Raw genomic sequence first — 26,756 nt, 5'->3', positions numbered from 1 at the left:
ATGTGCCATCCTCGCAGAGTTCCGCGGTGCCACCATCTTTTACACTGATGGTTCTAAGACTACTGATAAGGTGGATACGCTTTCACATCTCCTATCGGCTTTGAGCACCATTTGTTGCCAGGATCATGTAGTGTATTTACAACAGAGCTTCTAGCCATTCACACGGCCCTACTTTTTGTTTCTCAGGCCTCCCTCCATAATGTTTTAATTTGTTCAGACTCCACGAGCAGCCTGCGGGCAATCAATTGATGCTACTCTCATCACCCCTGGTCTCCCCAGGGGATCCACAACTCTTTTGTGGATACGTGCGTAGCGAGCACGGGACCCCGAGCTGATGTGGCCTTCCTTCCTTTCCGGGCTGCATACCTTCCCTTTCCGCATCCTTCCCCATTCCCCATCTTCGCCACCCCCCCCCCCCCTTCACCTCTGGCTCTTTCTTTCCCTTTCTCTGGGGTTATGGTTTGTGCCTCCGTCCGGAGACGGACGCTTGTACATATACTACATTCTTCGCCTTCATTCCTTGCTTGTAAGTCTTCATCCTTCCTTTGTCCTTCTCTTTTCCTTCCCTCTTCCCTCTACCTTCTCCGCTGCGGCGTTTGAGACCTCTCTTCTTTCCTTTCCCTTTCTCTTTCTTCCTCCCTGTGCGTGTCTGAAGGCCAACCCACGCACTTCCATGCGTAGCCGGTGACGGGGTAACGCGTAATTCCCCGCCCCGGGTAGACAGGTAGGACACGTACGTACCCCCTGGTAACGGCCAGGCCCAGGGAGGGGTGATTACCCGAGCTGATACCTTCCGAAAGTGCCGATTGGTCCCTCCGTCCGTTTGTCGGGAGGTGTGACCTGAGGTGTGAACAATCACCTAAGGCGGGAGTGCCCTCAGAGAGGGCCCCCACAAGGGAGGAGCGCGCCATCGGAGACGCCGGTAATCATGGGGGATTCTTCCGCAATGGTTTCCTCACCTTCCGCTATGTCTGCTCACAAACGTAAGTTCACTGAGTCTCAACCACAGTCAGTTCTTCCATCGTTGCCACAGTTCCTTGTTGTTTCTCGGTCTGACGAAGGTCACGACTTCTCCACGGTCAACCCTTTCATTATTCAGAAAGGTGTCGACGCAATTGCAGGTCCTGTAAAGTCTTGTTCCAGATTACGGAATGGCACCCTGTTGTTAGAAACAGTCAGTGCCCTCCAGGCACAAAAATTGCTGCGTACCTCACTACTACACACCTTCCCTGTCCGGGTGGAACCGCACCGTACCTTAAATTCCTCGCGTGGAGTCGTTTATACGCGCTCCCTCGATGGACTGTCTGACGAAGAAATTCAGAACTACCTGTCTGACCAGGGCGTAACGGCTGTTCATAGGGTTATGAAAAGGGTTGACATGAACATCATTCCAACCCGCACTGTCTTCTTGACATTTGACAAAGTTCAACTACCATCGAAAATCAAAGCCGGCTATGAGATAATTTCCGTTCGCCCTTACGTCCCGAACCCTACGCGTTGCTATCGGTGCCAGCGGTTCAATCACACCAGCCAGTCCTGTTCCAATCCGGCCAAATGTGTTACGTGTGGCAGGGATGCCCATGAGGGTGCTTGTCCACCTCCATCCCCTCGCTGCATCAACTGTATGGGTGACCACGCCGCTTCCTCTCGAGATTGTCCCATTTTTAAGGACGAAAAGCTCATCCAGGAAATTTGAGTAAAGGAAAAGGTGTCGACCTTTGCTGCTCGAAAATTATTCGCCAGTCGACAGCCCACCGTGCCTCAGAAAGGAAAATACAGCACTGTCCTTGCTTCTCCTCGGCCAACGAAGGAGGCGGCCACGCAGACTTGCGACCTCACCTTTAGTGCCACGGTCGTCAGATCGGCCAGCGCAAAGATCGCCCGTTCAACCTCACCACTTTCGCCTGCCCACTCTCTGGTTCACCCTTCGTCGAGTTCTGCTAAATCTTGAGCCCAAAAGTCAGACACCAAGACTTCGAAAAAAGAGCATACTCGTGAAGAGTTTTTACGTACGGCAACTTCCCAACCATCGGTTCCTCCTTCCTCTAAACATCATACTTCCAAGAAGGCTACAAAGAAACCCAGTTCCTCTCCTTCTCCGCCAAGGCGTGTCCCATCTACAGCACCACCTGGCGGAAGTCGCCCTCGGCCGTCTTCTGTGTCGCCGAGGCGCACTGCTGGCGGCCGATCAACCAGCCGGTCGCTGGTGGCAGGAGCTGCTCCTGACCAACCTATGGATCAGGATCTTCTGCCTTCGGCTGAATGCCATTCCGTGCTGTCGGTCGCAAGCTCAGAGCAGTCGTTGAGTTGACAGCGACCTTGGTCACATTCCTCCATTTCCAGTTCACCCTATGTCCATTATCCACTGGAATATCCGCGGTATTCGAGCCAATCGGGATGAATTGTCGATCCTCTTAAAATACTACTCGCCGGTCATCTTTTGTCTTCAGGAAACAAAGCTGCGTCCCCATGACCGCTTTGTTCTCCCTCATTTTCAGTCCGTCCGATATGATCTCCCCTCTGTTGAAGGCACTCCAGCACATGGAGGACTCATGATTCTTCTCCATGAAACTGTCCATTATCACCCAATCCATTTAAACACTTCCTTCCAAGCTGTCGCCGTCCGTCTTTCCCTTTCCGGATACACGTTCTCTCTTTGTACTGTATACATTCCATCGTCCACACCAATGGCACGAGCTGATCTCCTTCATCTTCTTGGTCAGCTTCCACCCCCATATTTGCTGGTTGGGGACTTCAATGCCCACCACCCGCTTTGGGGATCTCCACATCCTTGTCCACGTGGCTCACTATTGCTAGACGTCTTCCACCAAGCAGATCTAGTTTGCCTCAACTCTGGGGTCCCTACATTTTTGTCTGCCTCCACGGCAAATTTATCTCATTTGGACCTTGCGGTCGGTACTGTTCCACTAGCTCGGCGCTTCGAATGGTTCGCCCTTGATGATACACACTCGAGTGACCACTTTCCATGTGTCCTTCGACTGCAGCCTCAACAGCCATATATGCGCCCGCGACGCTGGAAGTTTGCTCAAGCCGATTGGACACTTTTTTCGTCTCTAGCGACATTCGATGACCGTCACTTTCCCAGCGTCGACGATGAGGTCACACATATTACCGACGTTATTCTTACAGCTGCGGAGCATTCAATACCACGCACCTCCGAATTGCCCCGGCGCCCCCCAGTTCCTTGGTGGAACGAGGCATGCCGTGATGCACTACGTGAGCGGCGACGTGCTCTTCGCGTTTTCCGCCACCATCCTACTTTGGCCAACTGTATCAGCTATAAGCAGCTCCGAGCGCGATGCCGTCGTGTCATCCGCGATAGCAAGAAGGCAAGCTGGAAATTCTTTATTAGCTCATTTAACACCTTCACTCCCTCCTCGGAAGTTTGGAGTCGGCTTCGACGGTTCTCAGGCGCGCCTGGTTTCTCCCCGGTCTCTGGGCTCACTGTCGCGCATGACACATTAGTGGACCCCGTCGCAATTTCTAACTCGTTGGGTCAGCACTTTGCCGAGATTTCGAGCTCTTCAAATTACCCGCCAGCGTTTCTCCCGAAGAAACGTGCAGCGGAAGTGCGACCTCTTGCTTTCTCCTCTCAAAATCGCGAAAGCTACAATACTGTTTTCTCCTTGCGGGAACTCCAACATGCACTCTCTCCTTCTCGCTCCTCCGCCCCAGGACCAGATGGTATCCACGTCCAAATGTTGCTACATTTATCAACCCATAGTCTGCGCTACCTCCTTCGCCTTTATAATCGAATTTGGACCGACAGTACTTTTCCCAGACGATGGCGGGAAGCTATCGTCGTTCCTGTTCCGAAACCTGGAAAGGACAAACATCTCCCCTCTAGCTATCGCCCCATTTCTCTCACGAGTAGTGTCTGTAAGGTTTTGGAGCGTATGGTGAATTACCGTTTAGCGTGGTGGCTGGAATCCCGCAGTCTTTTAACACCTGCCCAATGCGGATTCCGAAAGCATCGTTCTGCAGTTGACCATCTTGTTGCTCTCTCCACTTATATCATGAACAATTTTCTCCGGAAACGCCAAACAGTAGCAATATTTTTTGATCTGGAGAGAGCATACGATACCTGTTGGAGGACAGGCATCCTCCGCACACTGTTCTCATGGGGCTTTCGAGGCCGGCTGCCCCTTTTTCTTCGCGAATTTATGGCAGAGCGCACATTTAGGGTGCGGGTGAACACTACTCTCTCCCGCACTTTCTCCCAAGAAAACGGGGTACCCCAGGGCTCCGTGCTGAGTGTTGTACTGTTTGCCATGGCTATAAATCCAATTATGGATTGTCTCCTTCCCGATGTCTCGGGCTCCCTCTTTGTGGATGATTTTGCGATCTACTACAGCTCTCAACGGACCAGCCTTCTTGAACGACGTCTTCAAGGATGTCTCGATCGCCTCCACTCTTGGAGCATCGAAACCGGCTTCCGTTTCTCTCCCAGTAAGACTGTTTGTGTTAATTTTTGGCGACGTAAGGAGTTTCTTCCGCCCTCCTTACATCTAGGACCTGTCAACCTTCCGTTTTCAGACGTCGCTAAATTCTTGGGTCTTATGTTTGACAGAAAACTGTGCTGGTCCTCCCACGTTTCCTATCTTTCGGCTCGCTGTCTGCGATCGCTTAACACCCTCCGTGTCCTGAATGGTACCTCCTGGGGAGCGGACTGAGTGGTCCTTCTCCGCCTCTATCGCGCCTTAGTGCGCTCGAAATTGGATTATGGAAGCATAGTCTACTCCTCTGCTCGGCCGTCTATTCTTCGGCGTCTCGACTCTATCCACCACCGTGGATTACGTTTAGTGTCTGGAGCTTTTTACACTAGCCCTGTGGAGAGCCTTTATGCTGAGACTGCTGAACCTCCGTTGTCCAATCGGCGAGCAGTCCTTCTGAGTCGTTATGCTAGCCATCTGTCTTCCATGCCTGCTAATCCCGCCCATGCCCTTTTTTTCGACGCCTCATTTGATGTAGGGTATGCAGGCCGCTCCTCCTCCCTACTACCCCCGGGAGTCCGCTTCCGTCAACTGCTCCATTCTCTTTCCTTCCGCTTTCCTAAAACCTTCTTGACAACTTGGGGTACAGCACCGCCTTGGCTCCGTCCCCGGATCTGCCTGCTCCGTGACCTTTGTCGATTTCCCAAGGATGGTACCCCTACACTTGCTTATCGTCGGGCATTTGCTGCGCTACGTGCACAAATGACGGACGCCACATTTATTTACACCGACGGCTCGAAAACATCGTTAGGTGTAGGGAGTGCCTATATTGTTGGCGACACCCCAAATCAATTTCGGCTTCCCGACCAGTGTTCGGTGTATACTGCGGAGCTTTACGCTGTTCTCCAGGCTGTCCACTACATCCGCCGCCATCGGCGGATACAGTACGTTATCTGCTCAGATTCTCTCAGCTCTCTCCTCAGTCTCCAAGCTCTTTACCCTGTGCACCCTCTGGTCCACCGGATTCAGGACTGTCTGCGCTTGCTCCACCTGGGGGGCGTCTCGGTGGCGTTCCTCTGGCTCCCGGGACACGCTGGTATCTGTGGGAATGAGGCGGCCGATATAGCGGCCAAGGCTGCAGTCTCTCTTCCTCGGCCAGCTATTCAGTCGCTTCCCTTCACCGATCTACGGAGCGGTTTATGTCGAAAAGTTGCTCATTTATGGCATGCGCATTGGTCCACACTTCCCCATAATAAATTGCGGGAAGTGAAAGCCCTTCCTTGCGCTTGGACCTCTTCCTCCCGAACGCGTCGTCGGGAGGAGGTAATTTTAACTAGACCCCGGATAGGGCACTGTCTTTTTAGCCATCGACATCTTTTAAGCGGCGATCCCCCCCCAATCTGTCCCCACTGCTCTCAGCTGTGGACGGTAAGACACCTTTCAATTGAATGCCCCTAGTTTAATCCGTTACGCGCCCGTCTACAGCTATCGCCTGATCTATCGTCGATTTTAGCCGATGACACGCGCTCAGCCGACCGCGTTCTCCAGTTTATTAGTGACAGTGAAATGACGTCAGTTATTTGAAGCTTTTTTTGGGGATAACAAACCCCTTTCTGTAGTGGATTTTTAAGCCTTCCTTCTGCTTTTAGTTTCTCCAATTTTATGACTTTGTTCCCATTGCTGCTTGTTTTCAATTTCGGTTTTTTTACTGTTTCCTAAGTTACGGGCTGGGCGCTAATGACCATAGCAGTTTTGCGCCCTAAAACCAAACAAAAAAAAAAAAAAAAAAAAAAAATCACCCCTGGTCTCTGCTATCCATGACCTTTGAGGCTTAGTGCCGTATACTGATCCTGCCTTGGAGGCGGTTAATTGGGAGAGGTGTCTCAGAGCTGGATAGCGACAGATGGTGACGCGAGACAGGACGCGCATGTAGTTTATGTATCAGCCAATAGAGGACAGTATTGGATAGGGGACTGTGATTTAGTTTTGATTGTGCCCACTAGAGTACACTAAAATAATAGAATGTTTTTAATAAACTGTTCTAGTATTTTCATAAAAGTGGTATTATGTCTTTTTGTGTATGTAAAATGTTATAAATATGTTTTAGCAGTATGAATGATTCTTGAGTGTGGTTTGAGGTTAATATGAAGATAATTGTTTGAGTTATGTAGTGGGATTTAGTGTGGGAACATTTCGAAGAAGTATGGATGTGGACAAATGGGATTCTTGTAGAATAAATTTGTAAAGTAAGTTTATGGTAAAGGGAAAGTTAATTCAGGTATAAATAACAATAGTAAATAACTTTATGCATAAACAAAATTTCAGGATATTAGATAATTACGTCGGTAAAAAGTGGAGTCGTTAGGTTTACTATTTTGCGATTGGTTATTCATGAAAAGCACGGACTGACATGGGAGAATGTTGTTTTGCTATTGGCTGTTGAGTAAACTGACCAATGGTAAAGCAATATTCTTCGCGCACCTTTCTCTGCTGGTAGAGAAAACTTAGAGTATTCTAGAGAGGAGTCGGAGCCTAGCCATGAAACAGTTCGGACGTGTGTAGTAGTAGTTCTGATGGAAATAAGTTGCCGGATGTAGCAGTGTTTCATACATCAAAAGTGTTGTAAAGTGAGGGCATAATTATTCTGATGGGTGTGTAGAAATTTTGGAATTTTTAAGTGAATTTTGTGACGAGAAAAGAAATAAATTCCGCGTGACGTATTGAGCAGGTCAATGGCTAAAAACTGTGACTGCATTAGGTACCAACAGACTTAATATTTGGCAAGCATTCTCAAACAAAAACAATCCGTATTTTGGTAGCTGTTACGTTTTCGGGAAATGCAACACCATAAACTTGCTAACGTGAGTGAAAATTGTGAGTGACTGTATCAAGACAAGCACGGGCTAGGCAGTGATATTTGTTCACCTAAGTTTCAGAATATATTAATTAAGGACAAAATTTCCAACCTTTCATTTCGTGTGGAAACTTTCTCCTGAAATGTAGATTAGTGACTTTCAGCCTGGTTCATGTCGAAGTACAGTAGGTTTTGCTCGGCTTCCCTACTGATGATCTGCTGAGACAATGTTCACAGGTAGGTGCAGGTATGACGTAAAAGGGATGGAAGGAACCACACCGCCACCTTCTCTCTGCCCTTGAGCATGCCGCCTGTTCAGTTGTCTTTCTCTGGGTCCCAAGTCATTTGGGAATCCCAGGGAGTGAATTGGCTGACTGTATGGCTAGAGAAGCAGATACTTACCACCGCCCCCCCCCCCCCCCATTTCCTTTCACAATTCCAGATGCGAATATGTGGATCTACGTCAAATCTCTGTTTGCCCAACAGTGGAATGCCATCTGAAGCGCTACTGCTCATAGTAATAAACTCCACACAATCAAGGAGTCTACTGCAGTTTGTGGCACTTCTTTCTGCCCTTCTCGGAAGGAGTCCACTGTTTGTGCCGTTCACGCATTGGCCATACCCGGCTCTTTTATAATTTGCCTTCTCTGACTGAATCCGTTCACTTTTAGCAGACCCTCAGGCCCTCTTTATTATGTAACCCACTTTGGAAGTTCATCAAGGCACTGTTGATCCAGATTGCCCCACTCCTCAATGGCAATTTGACGTAGATCCTTCAGAGTGGTTGGTGGGTCACGTCAACCATAAACAGCCCTTTTCAATCTATCCCAGACATTTTTGTTAGGGTTCATGTCTGGAGGACATGCTGGCACTCTATTAGAGTTATCCTGAAGGAAGTCATTCACAAGACATGCACCATGGGGGCACAAATTGTCATTTGTGAAGACAAATGCCTCGCCAATGTGCTGCCGATATGGTTGCACTAGCGGTCGGAGGATAGCATTCGCATATCTTACGGCCATTATGGCATCTTACATGACCACCAGTGGTGTATGTAGGTCCCACATAATGCCATACCAAAACAGCAGGGAACCTCCACCTTGCTGCACTCGCTGGACAATGTGTCTAAGGCATTCAGCCTGACAGAGTTGCCTCCAAACATGTCTCGGACGATTGTCTGGTTGAAGGCATATGCGACACTCATCGGTGAAGAGAACATGATGCCAATCCCGAGCGGTCCTCAGCATGTTGTTGGGCCCATCTGTACTGCGTTGCATGGTGTCGTGGTTGCAATGATGGACCTCGCCATGGACGTTGGGAGTGAAGTTGCACATCATGCAGCCTATTGCTCACAGTTTGAATCATAACATGATGTCCTGTGGCTACACCAAAAGCATTATTCAATATGGTGGCTTTGTTGTCAGGGTTCCTCTGAGCCATAATCCATAAGTGGCAGTCATCCCCTGCAGTAGCAGCCCTTGGGCGGCCTGAGTGAGGTATGTCACTAACAGTTTCCGTCTCTTTGTATCTCCTCCATGCCCGAACAACGTCACTTTGGTTCACTCCAAGACGCTTAGACATTTTCCTTGTTGAGAGTCCTTCCTGGCACAAAGTAACAATGCGGATGCAATCGAAGCCCAGTATTAACCGTCTAGGCATGATTGAACTACAGACGACATGAGCCATGTACCTCCTTCCTGGTGGAATGACTGGAACTGATCGGTTGTTGGACCCCCTCCATCTAATAGGCGCTGTTCATGCATGGTTGTTTACATCTTTGGGCGGGTTTAGTTACATCTCTTTAACATTTAACAGTCAAAGGGACTGTGTCTGTGAAATGATATCCATAGTTAACATCTATCCTCAGGAGTTCTGGGAACTGGGGTGATGCAAAACTTTTTTTGATGTGTGTACAAGTAGATTTATTTTATTTGGTATTTACTCTTTGAGTGCAAAATATTTAGTGTAAAATCACCTTTTCATGGGATCAGACAGGCCTTATCTTTTAATGTTGATTGGCTGTGCTGCTGCCGAGGTAATGTTCTTTTATTTATTATATGGTACAAGATTTATTTTACAATAGGAGTCAGATATTTGCCAACTGAGCACCATGGGGATCCAAATCCTTGTGAGACTTGGGCACCCCATAAAGCTGGAGCATTGGGGATTTTGCCCCCTCTCCCCCCTCTGCTTCTCATTCCATTAGCTCTTCAGTTGGCCTAATGAGGCTGAGTGCAATTTGTTCTACTCCTCAAGCAAAAGAGCCCTGGCAGTACTGGGAACTGAAAAATGACTGTCATGCACTAGTAAATCACTGTGCCATTATCTATAAGGGTGTAATTTTTGGTGTAGAAAGCAGTATACTAAAAGGGAAAAGCATCACTTTTTCCTTTGTTTACTCTGTTCGCATCTCATTTGTCTTGGGAAGCTCACATACAAGAAAGAAATAAGCATTGCTGTAGTGCCAAGGATTCAATAGAAGAGTTCTTTGTTGTTGGCAGCAAACTGTTATTTGATGTTTCATAGATGTGATGCCTCACCAGCGCATTCAATTTGTTAATTAGTGACTGGTATTAATACTTTTTTTTACTGATCTGAACTCTATATCTAAAATCTCCCTACATTATTCAAATAAGAAATTTATCAGACTGTTAAAAATTTGTGATTTGAATTTTGTGTGTTATAGGTTGTGTATTGATTTTGATGAAAGCTTTACTAATATTTGTGTTGTGAGTTACTTGCATCACTCTTTTTTGCTACACACATTTGAGATCTCTCTCAGCCACGTATCTTGACAATTTTTAAATGCTGATGATCTTAAAACTACAATGAAACTGTCTGTATGAAACAGGTGAAGTTATTTCAGTATATGGAGACAGTGAACATAGTTTTACAACCCCTCTAGAGAGATTCTCCAAGAAGAGCAAAATAATCCCAAGTTCAACTTGTTACAGGTGATATAATTTTATACTTATTTTTGAATTACAGGACAGAGGAAGCAATGAAAGGAAGTATGAATTTCCGTGATGCTTTTGCGCGGAGACTTGACATTATAAAGCCTCAGATGTCACAGTTAAGAGATTTTATAAGTGCTCGTCCTCATAAGTTGACACCAGGTATAAAGTAAGTATTATTGTACTTATCTCCTACTATGATTTCTTGAAGTATTTGTGTCTCAATGAGTGTAATCAGGACAAATGAATCAAATTTCTGGTAATGTAAGTTACATAGGGTTTAAGAGTGTATATTTTATTTCAACATATATTGGGAGCAATTTTCTATAAAAAGCTTCCTTTTCCTATGCTACTCAAATTCCTATTATGTTGTCATTTTTTATGATACTTCTTATTGTCAGTCTTGAGTTACAGAGAGAAGAGTTGTTGGAAGTGGCAGTAAGTTGCAGTCAATGCAATTGTTATCTTTGTCATGCACGTGAGGTTGTGTGTCAGAGAGCTCTGTTAATGTTCTTGGCGTACTGAACGTTAGTTCTCTGGAAATGTGTAATTGTAATGTAATGCCAACAAATTGTGGAGGGGGGGGGGGGGGGGGAGAGGGAGAGAGAGAGAGAGAGAGAGAGAGAGAGAGAGAGAGAGAGAGAACACAGTTGTATGCAGTCACAACATTGGTAATAAAACTGTAGAGTCTTTCAAATCTTACAAGTACTTAGATATAATAACACATATTGTGAAGCAATATGAAGTAGGTCTAACGCTCGAAATCAGCAGAAGGAAGGAAGGAGGATGGAAGACTTAAATTTTTGGTAATTTGTGTTGTATCTGTTAATGAGACTGCTTACTGAACATGGGGGAAACCTGGTCCAGCATTTGGGATCTTAATCAAGTAGGATCATAATATATCAAAGTTGGGCCAATTGAAGATGTTTGTAGCAGTCGGTGGCTATGTTACCAATTCTACTACACAGATGTTTGTTTGTATGCTGTGTCGGTCACCTGACTACGAATATCATGCCAGAAAACTGTAGAACCATTGTTGTGCCATACAACTGATGCACAAAAAAATGCTAATAATCTTGGGGAATCAAAAAAGTACTGTCTTCATAATTCAAAGGAGTAGGTTTGGAAATATATGTCAAGATAAATATTAAGACGTTTTAGTATTTTAATGCATAAATGCACCTCTCATCTTAACTTTTGGAAGTGGATAGACTCCACAGTCTTAAGCGGGTGTCGTCATTATCCACATCCCTGTCGCTGTCAGTCTTTGCTGCTGCTGCTGCTGCTGCTGCTGCTGCTATCATCCCCTGATCTTATTATTAACTCTTTCACTCATTGTTCCAGTGCTCCTTCTCGTTACCATGCCTTTTCCAAGATGTGCCGTGTACGTGCAACAATATTTTTCTGTTTTGTGGGAGAAATACTGCCTAATGCCTCATACACTAAAAATTCAGTGTCTTTCAGATTAAAGCTTTTATTTCTGTCTGCGATGTATGATTTCACCTGAGGGCACACAAGTTCTATTACAATGAAATGACAGTGATATGATGGAAGGTGCAACATTCTATGACCATTTTCTTCTGCGACATTGTCAGTGTCCTAAACGATATTACATGATTTATGCTGTTTCATGTTTTCAAACAGTTCTTCCTTTTTTCATTTACCTGTCAAATGAATCTATGCTGTTTTTCGCTTGCCAGTCCACTATGTCGCACTTCTTGCTGCTGCGTGTAGAGATTTTGTATAAGTGAATGGAGGGGTACGGTGCAGTATCAAATATTGTAGTAGAGTTCTTTTCTGTATTTGGAAGCAAAGAATGTATGAATCATTCTTTTCATTTCGTTGCAATCATTCTGCTTGGTAGTCCCCAGATTCCTTTATTTAAACGGAACAACAAAGCATTTGGAACAAGCCCACCTATCTTTGCAGCATGTAAAGAATGAGCAGACTGCCTTTTCGAACAGAAATTTTCAGTGTTCCTCACGCAGTGTCGTCAGTATGTACAGTTGGTGTCAGATGACCAGTATTTACCCACACTTTATCCAACCAAATATTTTGTGAGGTTTCCACTTAGCTACTTCCCTCATAAAATGAAATCTCTAGGCAAATGGTATCTTTATATTCAAGCAGCACTCTTCTGCTAGACGATGCTTTCCATCAGAACTCTGTCTTCTTTAATATCCTTCAGAGGCTGGTTTTTCCTTTGGAAAAACAACTCGCTGTCTGTTAGTGAGATAAGCAACTTCCTTCGGGTGTGATATTCCTTCTGCATATAACGCTGACATATATGTTGCCAAATTGCATCCTCTTGAAAGTTATCCAGTTTTGCCATTTTAGCAGCACTCATTCAGGTTTTTCCTAGAGTCAAAAGAGCAGCAGTTGGTTCTTGTAGATCTCCGCCACACTACTTCTTCATTATTTTCTTCAGAGGTCATTCTAATTTTCAGAGCTGTAGCTACTCATTAGAGGACTTTTGACCACAGTATAAGAGGCCTGCCATTATCCCTTTCTTCCTCAAAATATCATCATACATTGTTGACAAGCTCATGGGGTTTGCTCTTTAAAGTAGTGCCCTTCTGACTTTCATATTGTTTAAGGATTAGGCTATTTCACATACCTTGAAATTATCAGTGTTTTACAGTGCATCATTAACATTAACTGAATTGGAAACTCACGATCCGTGACTAACTATGAGCATACAACAGCCAGCCACTGAAAAAATATACCACCATGTCTGATTTTGAGTTGTAGCAGTGGCAACATAGGTTCTATCCCCATGGGAACTTTTACGAATACCACATATCAAATCAAAGCGCTCCATGTGGGTGAAGTATCTGGGATGTTCTTCCAATGGCCTGAATGTAGTTTAGCTCATACAAAACTTAAACTTTAATTTGAATCATTGGATGAAAGACAATGTTCTGCAGGACTCTCATGGGAAAATGTTGAGAACCACTATAGGCTGTGGATCACTTATGATGCATTGTATATCTCGTGTAAAGTTCATAACTGTAAGATAGAGAGAGTGGGGTGTATAAGAAGACACAGGGTGTTTCCCTTTGTTCACATGTGAATGGGATAGGAGAGGAATGGCAGATATAACTGCAAAAGTACCTTGTCAGACATTACATACAGTGGAGTGCGTAGTATTCATTTAGATGCAGACTTTAAGCATAGCTTCTTATTTTGGCTGTGCATTATGTGATGTGTAGGCATTTCAGAATGCCATATGTTATGAGCACTTTGTTTTCTAATAAGAGGACAGCTCCAAGTGTTAGTGTGTCAATGTCATGTACAGGGTGTACATTAAGTCTGGGAACACTTTCAATTATTTATTGTACAGATGTCATACACATTGCATTTTGAAGAGAAACTCTGAAAGTTGTTTTACAAACATTCGATATGCGAACCATGAATGACCCGGCAGACATCAATATGGTAATCGAATTCTTGCCCTACCCATCCCAGCATAGCATTGTTGACTGTGGTAGTCACTTCCCATATTCTCTCCCAGAGCTCTGCTACATCACATGGTAGAGGCAGTACATGCAACAGATCTTTAATGTGTCCCCACAGAAAAAAGTCACAATGGAGTGAGATCTGATGATCGGGGAGACCATTTCTTGAAACAGCTGTCCCCTTCTTGTCTTTGCCGCCGTCATTGAGTTTCTGCAGTATAGCAATATCACACTCTGACCGCAAGTTTACATATAGTATCTTATTTTCAGTTCATAATCAACTACTAAACAATGCCAAAAGCTAAATGCACAATAAGATCTATATGTAGCACAGTTATCTGCCAATAGCACATTTCCCGATTCTTTATCCCACCAAAAATTGTACTAAAAGATGTGTTTTGGAGAGAGATCTTTAATGTAGTGTATGTTTGCTTTGCTGCATACATGGTTTTCATGTTTTCAAATCTAAACTTGAGGAAAGTTTAATTGTTTTGTGTTGTGGATTGGCAGGAGGGCCAACCCACTAATGTAAGAGGGAGCCGAAAGGCACGCGTTTTAGCTCACGCAGGCTGGCGTGAGGTCTGGAACAGGACAAGGAAGTTAGACTAGAAAAAAAGGATGTAGCTGGTGGAATACTTAACTTTAATCCATTAATGTTGAACGTAGCTCTTGTCTGTACATTCTTTACAATATGAATAGCAACTGATAATGGCGCCTTGCTAGGTCGTAGCAAATGACATAGCTGAAGGCTATGCTAACTATCGTCTCGGCAAATGAGAATGTATTTTGTCAGTGAACCATCACTAGCAAAGTCGGCTGTACAACTGGGGCAAGTGCTAGGAAGTCTCTCTAGACCTGCCGTGTGGTGGCGCTCAGTCTGCAATCACTGATAGTGGCGGCACGCGGGTCCGACGTATACTAACGGACCGCGGCCGATTTAAAGGCTACCACCTAACAAGTGTGGTGTCTGGCGGTGACACCACATTTTGTTTTCTGTTGAATCCACTGTGTTTAATAATGACATTTCCACGATGTCACAGGTCTTGAGCTGTGATTAGCTTATAAAAACAAACTGAACAGCTCCAATGTTTATTTTTCTGTAAACCTAGCACCCCATATTTGTTGGTTTTCATATTTATACTTGCGTGTGATGAAAATATGTAATTTATGTGCCAAAACACATCAAAGATCTCTTCAAAATGTGGTGTTTTTAGTATGGTTTGTTGTTCTAAAGTATCAGAATATGTGATGTCGCTGTATGAACCAGATATTGCCCATTTTAAGTATTTCATTTAGTAGGCAGAATAGGGTATTACAAGAAATTGATTGCTTATTGTCTGTTAATGCACACTTCGCTTACCTTAACCCTTTGGTTTACATATGAAATCAGCTCGTCTACCTTCTGCGCTGCAAAATGTTGCATGAGCATTTCGTAAATATTTGGAAGTTTCAGTACCATAGTTCTTTTTCAAGGTCATATTCCAAATTTTTGCCTTATAAATTGCACACACTGCATTCATGTTGTTCTGTTTTCAGACTCTGTATTCTTCAGTTATTCATAAGAAAGTAAAACTCACTAGAACTCGTGCACAATACATTCACAAAAAGAAACGTGCTAATAATGGTAATGGGACATTTTTTTACACGCAAATTTCCTCTATTCATTCGTGAAACTCCTATTAGTGCAGCCTGATGGTTATCTACTACCTTTTCAAAAAACCATCAATCTGTATCAAAACATTCAAACTGTTGACTGTCACTATTAATGTGGGAATTATTTGAAATGTGTCTGATAATTTGAACTCTGTAATCAATCATTGACAAATTGATTAAAATACATCTTATGGACAGCTCCACTTCAGAGCCTTAAAAATAGATATGAGCTGCATCTGGTCAAAGGTTAATGTGGTGGGTCCAGTATTTAAGAATTTCTTTTACAGTTAAGTGTTAAGAGAATACTGAAACTGTACCAGTATAATATTATGTTTGACTTTCCTTCTTTCCAGAGAGTTAGTTGAAGCTCTTCATCAGAGAAGTACACCTGTTTACCTAGTCTCTGGAGGAATGAGAGGTCTGGTCACTCCCGTTGCATTAGAATTAAATATACCACTGGAGAATGTATTTGCAAATAGATTAAAATTCTTCTTCAATGGTGAGTAATAAACATAAAAACCAACTATTTCCAGTTATAATCATGTGTGTATGCATGGATGTTCAGTAGATAAATATTAGTGTGTAGATATTTTAACATAATTTAAAGAGGACTTTTATGTACATATATTGATGCAGAATTACCATCTGAACAAAAAGACTGCTAGAAATTAAAAAGATATTCATTATTTGGAATGGATCATCTTTTCAGCAATGAACCAACAGTGTGTTGACTTTGCTTAATCATTTGACAAAGTCAATTCATAATTATGTACAGTCGGTATACTATTTTTGGATAAATTGAATGCCATAAACCCGAATAAAGACTAAGTTTCAGAAAGTAAAGAATCTGTTTATTTAATTCCAGTTGATGATCACAGAAAAGTTACCAGATTGTAAATTTCTTGTTTATGTCACAAACATCTAAACTTTTTTCCCCCCACCCCTACACCCTAGTTTGCTGTGAACAAAAGCACAATTCACATTGGTTCTCCCAGTACTGTGGCTGGGTTTGCCCTATTATTATATCCGTTACATCATGCCACTTTGACATAGTTGCATTGCTGTAATATAAGGCTTCGTCTGTTTTAACTAGATCTGAAGACGGTCATTGTGGACTGAAGTAGATAGTCTGATGATAGTTTCCTGTGGTCATTAACCAGAATTTTGATCGTTAATATCACTTTCAGAATTTTTTCAAGTCAGTATCACACAGAGCCATAACTATTAATTATACACTCCTGGAAATGGAAAAAAGAACACATTGACACCGGTGTGTCAGACCCACCATACTTGCTCCGGACACTGCGAGAGGGCTGTACAAGCAATGATCACACGCACGGCACAGCGGACACACCAGGAACCGCGGTGTTGGCCGTCGAATGGCACTAGCTGCGCAGCATTTGTGCACCGCCGCCGTCAGTGTCAGCCAGTTTGCCGTGGCATACGGAGCTCCATCCCAGTCTTTAACACTGGTAGCATGCTGCGACAGCATGGACGTGAACCGTATGTGCAGTTGACGGACTTTGAGCGAGGGCGTATAGTGGGCATGCGGGAGGCCGGGTGGACGTACCGCCGAATTGCTCAACACGTGGGGCGTGAGGTCTCCACAGTACATCGATGTTGTCGCCAGTGGTCGGCGGAAGGTGCACGTGCCAGTCGACCTGGGACCGGACCGCAGCGACGCACGGATGCACGCCAAGACCGTAGGATCCTACGCAGTGCCGTAGGGGACCGCACCGCCACTTCCCAGCAAATTAGGGACACTGTTGCTCCTGGGGTATCGGCGAGGACCATTCGCAACCGTCTCCATGAAGCTGGGCTACGGTCCCGCACACCGTTAGGCCGTCTTCCGCTCATGCCCCAACATCGTGCAGCCCGCCTCCAGTGGTGTCGCGACAGGCGTGAATGGAGGGACAAATGAAGACGTGTCGTCTTCAGCGATGAGAGTCGCTTCTGCCTTGGTGCCAATGATGGTCGTATGCGTGTTTGGCGCCGTGCAGGTGAGCGCCACAATCAGGACTGCATACGACCGAGGCACACAGGGCCAACATCCGGCATCATGGTGTGGGGAGCGATCTCCTACACTGGCCGTACACCACTGGTGATCGTCGAGGGGACACTGAATAGTGCACGGTACATCCAAACCGTCATCGAACCCATCGTTCTACCATTCCTAGACCGGCAAGGGAACTTGCTGTTCCAACAGGACAATGCACGTCCGCATGTATCCCGTGCCTCCCAACGTGCTCTAGAAGGTGTAAGTCAACTACCCTGGCCAGCAAGATCTCCGGATCTGTCCCCCATTGAGCATGTTTGGGACTGGATGAAGCGTCGTCTCACGCGGTCTGCACGTCCAGCACGAACGCTGGTCCAACTGAGGCGCCAGGTGGAAATGGCATGGCAAGCCGTTCCACAGGACTACATCCAGCATCTCTACGATCGTCTCCATGGGAGAATAGCAGCCTGCATTGCTGCGAAAGGTGGATATACACTGTACTAGTGCCGACATTGTGCATGCTCTGTTGCCTGTGTCTATGTGCCTGTGGTTCTGTCAGTGTGATCATGTGATGTATCTGACCCCAGGAATGTGTCAATAAAGTTTCCCCTTCCTGGGACAATGAATTCACGGTGTTCTTATTTCAATTTCCAGGAGTGTACTTGTGCAGAATATATTCTATTGTACTATTGTTAAGTTTTTGCCTGAATAAGTGCAGCCCCTAACAGATTGGGCTCATTTATGTTTTGATGGATCCAATGATACTGATCTCGGAACTTGTTGTTCATGCCCAACAGTCCTCACTCGTCAGGAGTAGTAAGCTCTGGGCACACTTTGGTGATCATGTTGTCTGTGCTAGAAAAAATATGTTATGTGTACTAATTGAGAAACACACTGAGGCACCAAATGGATGGTTCAACAAAGTGTGCAGCCCATGGACCATTTAGTGCATTCCTGTTGTATTAGGCTTATCAGCTAGCTGGTGTGTGTGTAGACTGATTCCCAACTGTTCACATGGACAAATTGCTTCTCAAGAATTGAACTAGTAACATCCCTAGCAGAATAATGGCATCATTGGAGACTAATAAAATCGGTAGGAGATGTGAGAGGGATCCTGTCAAGTGTGAAACCTCTGAAGTGAGCAATAAACTGTGTCAGAGCACTGCTTCTGAGAATTTTTTTTGTGATTACAAGAAGAGAAAATGGAAATTTTGATGAGATATTGTAAGGCTGTAAATGCACATTGTTGTTGGTAGGAATTAGTGATGTGTATCCTTGCTTCTGATTTGTGTTGCAAGATCGTATGTGTTTGCTTATTGAAATAAGTAGAAGGCTGAGAACTGAATTGCAAAAGACTAGGTTTAATAGTGATAGTTTTAAATAAAAGGAAATTAAGTTCTGTTTGGATTGATGTGGTTATTTATGTTGGAGATATTCTGTGGGCGCCAGACAGCTGCTTGTGAGGTCAGGGCAGGTGTGGCTCAGAGTCTGCAGAGCAGTGCAGTGTGGTATGGAGTTGTCCATGGTGAAGTTCTGTGACTGTTGGAATTGGTAACTAGGGAGACCTATAGATAACACAGAACCAAATTTGACTCAGAACCATTATGGGAGTATGTTTTTGTTATTGCTTGTAAGAAATTGTCAATCGGAAGTTACAGATTTCTAATTGGGTTAATAAACACAGTTTGTGGACCTACCAGTACCTGTTACCATGTACGTAATAGCAGTCATTTCACAGAAAAGGTCTGGTAGAAGGCATGATCCCTCCAAAATGAGTAAGAAGGTTGCATCAAGGAGGAGAGAACCCTCACAGTATCACAAATTCAGTTCTAGAAAGATTGGCAGTGTATGACAAAAGACCTGAAATGAACATGACCACTAGTAAATGGGATGTATTTGTAAAAGCATTTACTTCCCCTCAAGCTATACAACCGAAAAATGCTTAATTGCCAGTAAGTCGTGTGTGTAACTCTAAAAGGATATATTTTGATTCAGTGTGTGTTTATGGAAAAGGATGGCTATGTTGTTGAGTCGTATATTTTTACCCCCATTGTTCACTGAAAAGTAACTGCTGTTTCAAAACTAACATTCAGTGAACAATATATTACTCTTAGTAAACTATTAATTATGTAGATGCCACAAATCTGTCACAAATTTCTGCAATTTCTTTATTTCTTACTGGGTTCTCATTCTGCATTAGAAGTTGTGTAGCATGCTGCCCTGAGACATCATGCTTCCATTTATATTCTTGAGATGGCATCTGTGACATATTTTGGCACTAGATCTTTGTTGCCCTGTCATTGTTGTACAGGTCAGTGGTCTAATTTTCCATCATACTCTATTAACACATTCATGTGTGGTTTAAACTAGCAGCAGTTAAGATACCAGTCAGATATGAATGGGTGATAAAGTCATAAATGTGCAGGTATACTTGTACAAAATTATTGCTCATAAAGTTAGAAATATTTTGCATTTCAGTTTCATATGTATATTTTGCAGTCTCTCTCCACATACCATTCGTGTAGATTCAGAATGATGTTTTGACATCCAGCCTACACTTTAGTAAGCATGGACGGAAATAATTCTTTTTGCATTTCTGTGCAGTTGCACTTTTATTTTGTCCGTTATAGGGAACTGTGCATTTTTTAATGAGTACCGGTACCACCTCTTCTCAGTTGCTTGCATGTACATCAAAAATTGATCCCAGTCTTTTACCTGTAAATGCACTAGTGTAGAATCTAATGCAAGACTTCCTCTTGTTTCATAGTTTGGAAGACATTACATAACTGTTCTTCAGTATTTGCACAAGTATGTGAACGTTTTCTTTTTCTGACCATTGAGATTGTGGTGCACAATATAAGCATCAAATATGCGTATGTCTGAAATATATATTGAGAGAAATTCCGCCCTTCATGGTTCTCCACCTCACTGGAAACGTAGCCGTTGTACAGTTTTTCACATCTGCACCTCCCATTCCCTTACAATATTTCAGAAATTAGATAACTTTTGGGTCTACTTCTCTTGGGTCTTTACTCTCTTTGCTTCCCTTTTGGCAGTGTTGTTCTTGGGAGTATGTAAATAAATGCCTTATTGTCTTTCCTCTAAAGCACAAAATTTTATTTACTGATTAAGTTTCAAATTATGTTCTTGTGAGTTTCATCAAAATGTCAAAGTATATCTATCCTATTAGGTCATACAGTGCATTACATAAGTCACTGTTTTCATTACTAGATCTTGGAATCACTAACTAAAAAACCACCTGAAAAATTTATTCCACTTTAGAAGGCATTTTCCAACTGGAGACACAAACTTTCTAACAACTATATCACTACCCAGAGAGAACAGGCAACGAAAACAAACAGCTTACCAAACGGCAATGTACTTCTTATATATGCTGATGTGGAGAAAAGTCATCATTGGCTGTACGCTTATGTTATGTTGTGTTACACAGATTGCTCTCATGGTGCTAGCTGTGACAATGCAAGGTAGCAGAATGATGAGCTAGGTTCATTAAATGATATGAATGGCTTAACTATAAATATTGTGTAAAGTAATAAAGGTATTTGCTCAGCAGTATAGTGTACAGGATCACCGGAGCAGAAGGCGGGGGACGGGAATAAACTATTAGGGCAGTTTTAGGTAAGAGGCCTTTAATTGGCAGAAAATGCATTCAAATGGGTCATGTAAGTCAGGCCTAGGGAGGTGAGGGTGAGCCAGAGCGTAGTGGTAGGCGATGCATAGTTTGCATCAAACGTGGGTGAAGTTAATGAATAGTGGCGTCTTGCCATTCGGACAAGTCTAAATGATGTGGTGGCCACAGAGACAAAGTCCACGGCGCCGCAGCACCGGAAGAGCTAAGTGGTGTTCACGGCTACAGGGCGCGCGGCAGAGAAAGAGCCTCACCGACCAGTGACGGGGTACATCCTGCATGGCCATGCGGCTTCCTCCACTCTGATTGATCAGAAGCCAAGAAACCCGCAGGGGTGGCATGAAAAGTTCAGAAGCATGGCCTGGTCAGCATCGCCTAGATGGCATTACCTCATCAGCACACGAGGGAGGCGGTGTGATCGAGATTGCCCACCCTGGTGCTGACTTTTGTTGCCAGACCATGGGACGAGAAAATTACAGGCAGTCGAAGTTGCCAGCTAATGCTGGACCATAACGAGAGAATGAAATTAACCTTTAGAAATAAGTTAACAGTAGAATCCCCTACTATCTGGCTCAACCTTACACTCCTATCTCTTTCGTGGGAGCTGATAACACATGTGAATTCGCTCAATGTAATTGTTATTTAAATGTAGACAATTTTAGTTTGCAAAACAAGGCAGATATGGTTTGACTGTTAAAGGTTCCCACAGAAGATGGCAGGGGCCTTAAACTAGGGGTGGGTGTAGAGACTTTAAAGACCTCCTAGGGGTCACAAAGGGGTTTACACACTTCAACAATATTATGTTTATACAAGAACAAGGAATAAATAGTATAAAACTACATGAATTAGCAAGTGTGAATAAAACATCTGAGAAAGTAATAATTTGTATCAGGCATACATGCCAAGTTTTTTTTTTTACGAGTATACATATTGCCACACAGGTCCGAGTGGTGTGTTGTGTTGGTGGACAGCGTCCAGGCTGCCGGCTGGAAGGGGGCGTGGCGGTGGCCTGGTCTGTTCACTGGAACTCAGTGCAGTGGAGTATGAGGGGAGGTTTACACATTTCACACACATTTTAAAAAGGGGTTAACACAGGGGGAGCACTTCACTATGCTGCACAAGTTTTCACACTGGTAGATCTGTTGAACTCTTAAAACTAAAGGAGGGCACATTCCTTGATAGGTTTTTTTTCTCTCGTATCGTGGGCAATATTCTCCATGAGGCTGAGGTTCTGGGACTATTGGAGGGGACGGTCGTATCCGTTTGCAAAACCCATTTTTATACAAGATCCATATCAGTACAATAATAAGAATAGCAGTGGCTGGGGTTACCGTGGCACTGGGTATAATGGTGGTATGTAGTGTAGTGGCTGTCTGCCATTCACTTAAGTGTGCTGACAGGCGATCGTAAGAAATTTGTCCTTTCTCATGTTCTAAGAGGTCATAAATTGACATTAAGAGGTGATCATTTGATATATTGGACAAAGCAGGCAAATCAGTTGACAGGGGTACCACAAGTGAGCTTTCAGGCAGAAAAAAAGTAGGTAGATGGGCGTGAATACTAACAGAGTAAGTCATGCTGGCATTGAAAGGTTACAAATGGCGTGATAACATCACAGTAGGAACTGTTTCCTCTATCTCATATGTCTGCAACTGGAAATTGTGTTCATAGCAACAAAGTGTTAATGTTGTAGGTTGGTTTACGGCGTATAGGTGGTTTGTGCTAACGGTCCTGAACTAGGGTTCTGTTAGCGAATGACCTTTCGTGAGCAGGGTGACGTTTGGCGTTTCCCCAGGAAAAGACGAATCTCACATCCCGTAGGATGGTTTCAAAGGGTGATTTTGCGGCACATGAAATTATGAGCATGTATGCATTAATTCAACCGATTCTGGGACATCGTGGTATGCCTTTGGTGATCCGGGCTAATGATGAGGATGTCTGCTGTATTCCAGCATACATACCGTCTGGTTGCTGACCACGCAACAGGGAACACATGTATCTTGTAACACTCAAATTGACAATATAAACATGCAAGGGATATAAGTATATGGAATTCTAGGGTGTTGGCGTGTTTTAATAACTTGTTTCTAGCCTTAGTGTAATAGTCGGATAACATAGCTTCTTGTACGGGCAACACTGAATGCGTTGATGGTGGCAAATCTGTGGTTACATTTTGCAGTACTTCAATAAATTGTTTGGTTGGTACAAGTTTGGAACTCAGAATTCCTCATAATCCTAGTTGTATGGTGACACGTAAATTGACAAGTAGCAGTTGGATGGTCTGTGTGTTATATAATAAGGTTTGAATTTAGTGTAAGGTTGGATATCTCGGCTTGTATAGTCGCCAAGTCCCATTGTACCGAGTTCTTAAAAGATTCATACTGGTGAAGTATCGTAGCCGCAACACTGTGTATTTGCCTGGTGGCTGATAACAGATTGTCTTCAATGTGCATTAATCGCACTTGCTGGCGTAACAACGTCTCATGGTTCTGTTGAGCAAATGTGCTGATTTGCCTGATTTCTTTATTCCAATGTTGGGCATCTTTATGATCAGGAACTCCAAACACAGTTTTAAGTATGGCGTCTTCAGCATCGAACCAGGCTAATTTTACGCGCGGGACAGGTATGGTTGAAACTATACTACGCAGCTCGCATTGAAAGTGATCAATATTTTGCCTAAGGTCACATAATACCAGTAGAGCTTTCTTTTGACCTGTTTGTACAAGCAATGATTCGTATCTTAACAGTTGATCAGCAGTTTGTTGCAATGCTAACTCTTCCTTTATGAGGGGCATAGTATCAACTACTGTGTTAATCACTAAATGTGCGGGATATACCATAGACTTTAGAATTTTTCAAACATGATGCCTGGCAGTGGTGGGTGGTTCGTGAATGGTAGGGCACTGGAAACCATACAAATGGCTGACAGCAGAAGTGTCCTCTTCATGATGTGGCGATAGTTGAATACAATGAAGTGGCAAACGTAATAGGCCAGGTAGCAGAGCACTTGCATCCACGTAATTCCAAAAGTCCAAAATCTGGAAATAAACGATGGTCTGAGATCCTTCTGGTAGTCCAGGATGGTGAAAATACGTTGCATGAATGACAGAAAAAATGATAATCATTTGTTTCATTACCTTGAGTGTGGAGTAGTGAACGAAGATAGACTGTGCACACCAATAGCACTTGCAGACACGGTGCGAAATAGATGACTAAGATTACAAAGAAAGTTGAGCTCCCTTTATATGAAATGGAGGCAAAATATTTGCTGAGCAACGAATTGGGTCAGCAATTTCTTAAGTCAGTGGCTGTTGAACTGCAGACTAAACAGTATGCGAGGCGCTCGACATCGAAGTTGGTGGCAGTAGCACAAGATGTGAGATGGTAAAGCTAATGTTGTGCAATAGGCGGAAGCATTACTTAGAAGGAAATAATGCATGGCTACGAACATGTGTGTGTGATTCATGTTTAATTTTCAGTTCTGAAAAATGCATTGTTACCCTGTGTTCTGTTTAAAGTCATCAATTGCAAAAGAAAATTGTACATTCCTTCATAACACTATTGAGAGAAGACTTGGTAGATTAGTTGCCACACTGCATCAGAGCGGCGCGCGGCAGCTACGCGCGTGAGGCGCGCGGCAGCTACGTCAGTGCGCTGTGCAGGAAGTAAGCATCAGGTTTAAGAGCGAGAGGGAAATAAGTCATACTGACGCAGTTCACTGGGCTGACTGTACTTGTAGCAAGGAAACTTCACACGTTTATGGGTTCATGCACCCGATGAACATATGTAGGTAGCCGGCCGCGGTGGTCTAGTGGTTCTGGCGCTGCAGTCCGGAACCGCGGGACTGCTACGGTCGCAGGTTCGAATCCTGCCTCGGGCATGGGTGTGTGTGATGTCCTTAGGTTAGTTAGGTTTAAGTAGTTCTAAGTTCTAGGGGACTTATGACCTAAGATGTTGAGTCCCATAGTGCTCAGAGCCAACATATTTAGGTGATTCAGAGTGAGAAGTGACAAATATAACTGTCACAAAAGGGGTATAATATTAATCAACAAAAGGGATAGGTAAGTGTAACCAACATGGTTTATTCAACAATGATCAGCAAAATAATAATTATAAGGCATATAGTTATGGGCTCTTGTACTCATTGAACAGATAAGTTCGTCAATTTCAAAAGAGAGCATTGTACATTGTCCAAGCAGCTGGCCTTGAATGCAAGTATCTGAAGGCAATAGTAAGTATAATCTAAGGACAGAAAGAAGAAGGAAACAAACATCTTAATACTGAAATAACAGTGAGTGTTGATGTATAGTATAGTTGAAAATTAGTCTGAATAGATACTTTCAATACTCAATTACTAGCGCTTATTGGAAAGTTGTCTCAAAAAAACAACTTTTTTAAAAACACTGGTAGATAATCTGTCATTTTTGTTCTGCTACGTGATATTGTATTACAAAAGTTTAGTTTAGTTTTTGACATTTTCTTCCAATTTACAGCTGTTGTTGGAAGAGTTAAAAGCTATGTAACAGATGAAAATCTTTGCAAGAACCTGAAGAGGTATCCAACAAGAACAGCATTTTCATAGATTTGCTGTCATTAAGTTGTGCCAATATTACAAGTAATGTGGTATAATGGTACAGTGTCACGTTAACACTTCCTCTAGCAAGGTTCTAGTTTAAGGTAGTTTCACATCTCCTTTGGTTTTCAGATCAGTAATTGCCTTTACCCACCTTGATATTATTAAACATTTTGTATGATATTTCCTGCATTATTTTGTACTCCTTGTCTTGTAACTACATAATGTGGGTTGTTGGCAGCCTCCTAACCAATTATGCTGACGTGACATACTGGACTTACCTGTCTCAGTCAGAGTGGTTTTTATTGACATAGTAAGAAAGCATGCACATAACTGTGTGGCGGACTCGCTCTAGGCATCTGTTCACTTTTGGGTGAAACGGTGTCGTTCTCCACTTTTTGATTCACAACAATTGACAGACTTCTCTAAACAATGCTGACATAAAATTTGTGCCTTGATCTGTAAGTACAGCTTCAGGACTTCCATATGGTTACACCAATTGGGTGACGAACGCATGAGCTTCATTTTCTGCAGACATGCCTGGTATGGGAACAAGAATTAAGAATCTGGAAAAATGGTCTATTGTGGACTCAAAGGGAAAGGACCAACAATATCTGCTGCTACTAAAGCCCAAGGACAAGTGGCTTCTGGCACTTGCTGTAAAGGCACCTTCGTTTGAGGTGGCAATGACCTCTTAATGCAGGGCAAACAATTTTGAATATACTTTTGCTCGTCTCACCGTCTGCCTTCTCAGAAATAGCGGGCGGCTATTCGACAATTGGTGGCGTGAAGACCATCATGACATGCTTGCGGGCTATCGTGACATCGTGCTATTATCCTTGGACATAATTCTTTTGGGATTACTACTTGTTTACCCAGTGGGGTTTTTCAATACAAAATCCCATGTTCGACAGAAAATTCAGGCAAAGTTTCGTACTTGTGACATTCAACATCCCTTTGCTGTGCTTCCCTCAATTCTTCAATAGAAACATCATTGGTAACAATCACTCTATCTTTCCGGCTTAATGCATCGGAATTTTGATGCAACTTGCCCAGTTTGTGTTTTACCTCATATTCAAATTTGCTCAATTTTAAAGCCCAACAAGTTAATCTGCTACACTACTGGCCATTAAAATTGCTACACCATGAAGATGACTTGCTACAG

General features: G+C 43.6%; 1 protein-coding gene across 3 annotated transcripts in view; it reads left to right on the top strand.

The window, feature by feature from the left end:
• The window catches only part of LOC126191784 (phosphoserine phosphatase), a 72,145-nt gene that overhangs the window by 10,742 nt on the left and 34,647 nt on the right, over positions 1 to 26,756 (top strand). For all 3 annotated transcript variants that reach the window (XM_049932551.1, XM_049932552.1, XM_049932554.1), the window contains 2 exons: positions 10,297 to 10,431; positions 15,727 to 15,872. In XM_049932551.1, coding sequence (XP_049788508.1) covers positions 10,297 to 10,431; positions 15,727 to 15,872 — 281 coding nt within the window. The remainder of the gene's footprint in view (positions 1 to 10,296; positions 10,432 to 15,726; positions 15,873 to 26,756) is intronic.

Source organism: Schistocerca nitens, chromosome 1 (assembly GCF_023898315.1).
Source record: "Schistocerca nitens isolate TAMUIC-IGC-003100 chromosome 1, iqSchNite1.1, whole genome shotgun sequence".
In the NCBI taxonomy this organism is placed as follows: Eukaryota; Metazoa; Arthropoda; class Insecta; order Orthoptera; family Acrididae; genus Schistocerca; species Schistocerca nitens.
The sequence above is the reverse complement of the archived record's forward strand: the minus strand, read 5'-3'. Positions and strand labels throughout refer to the sequence as shown.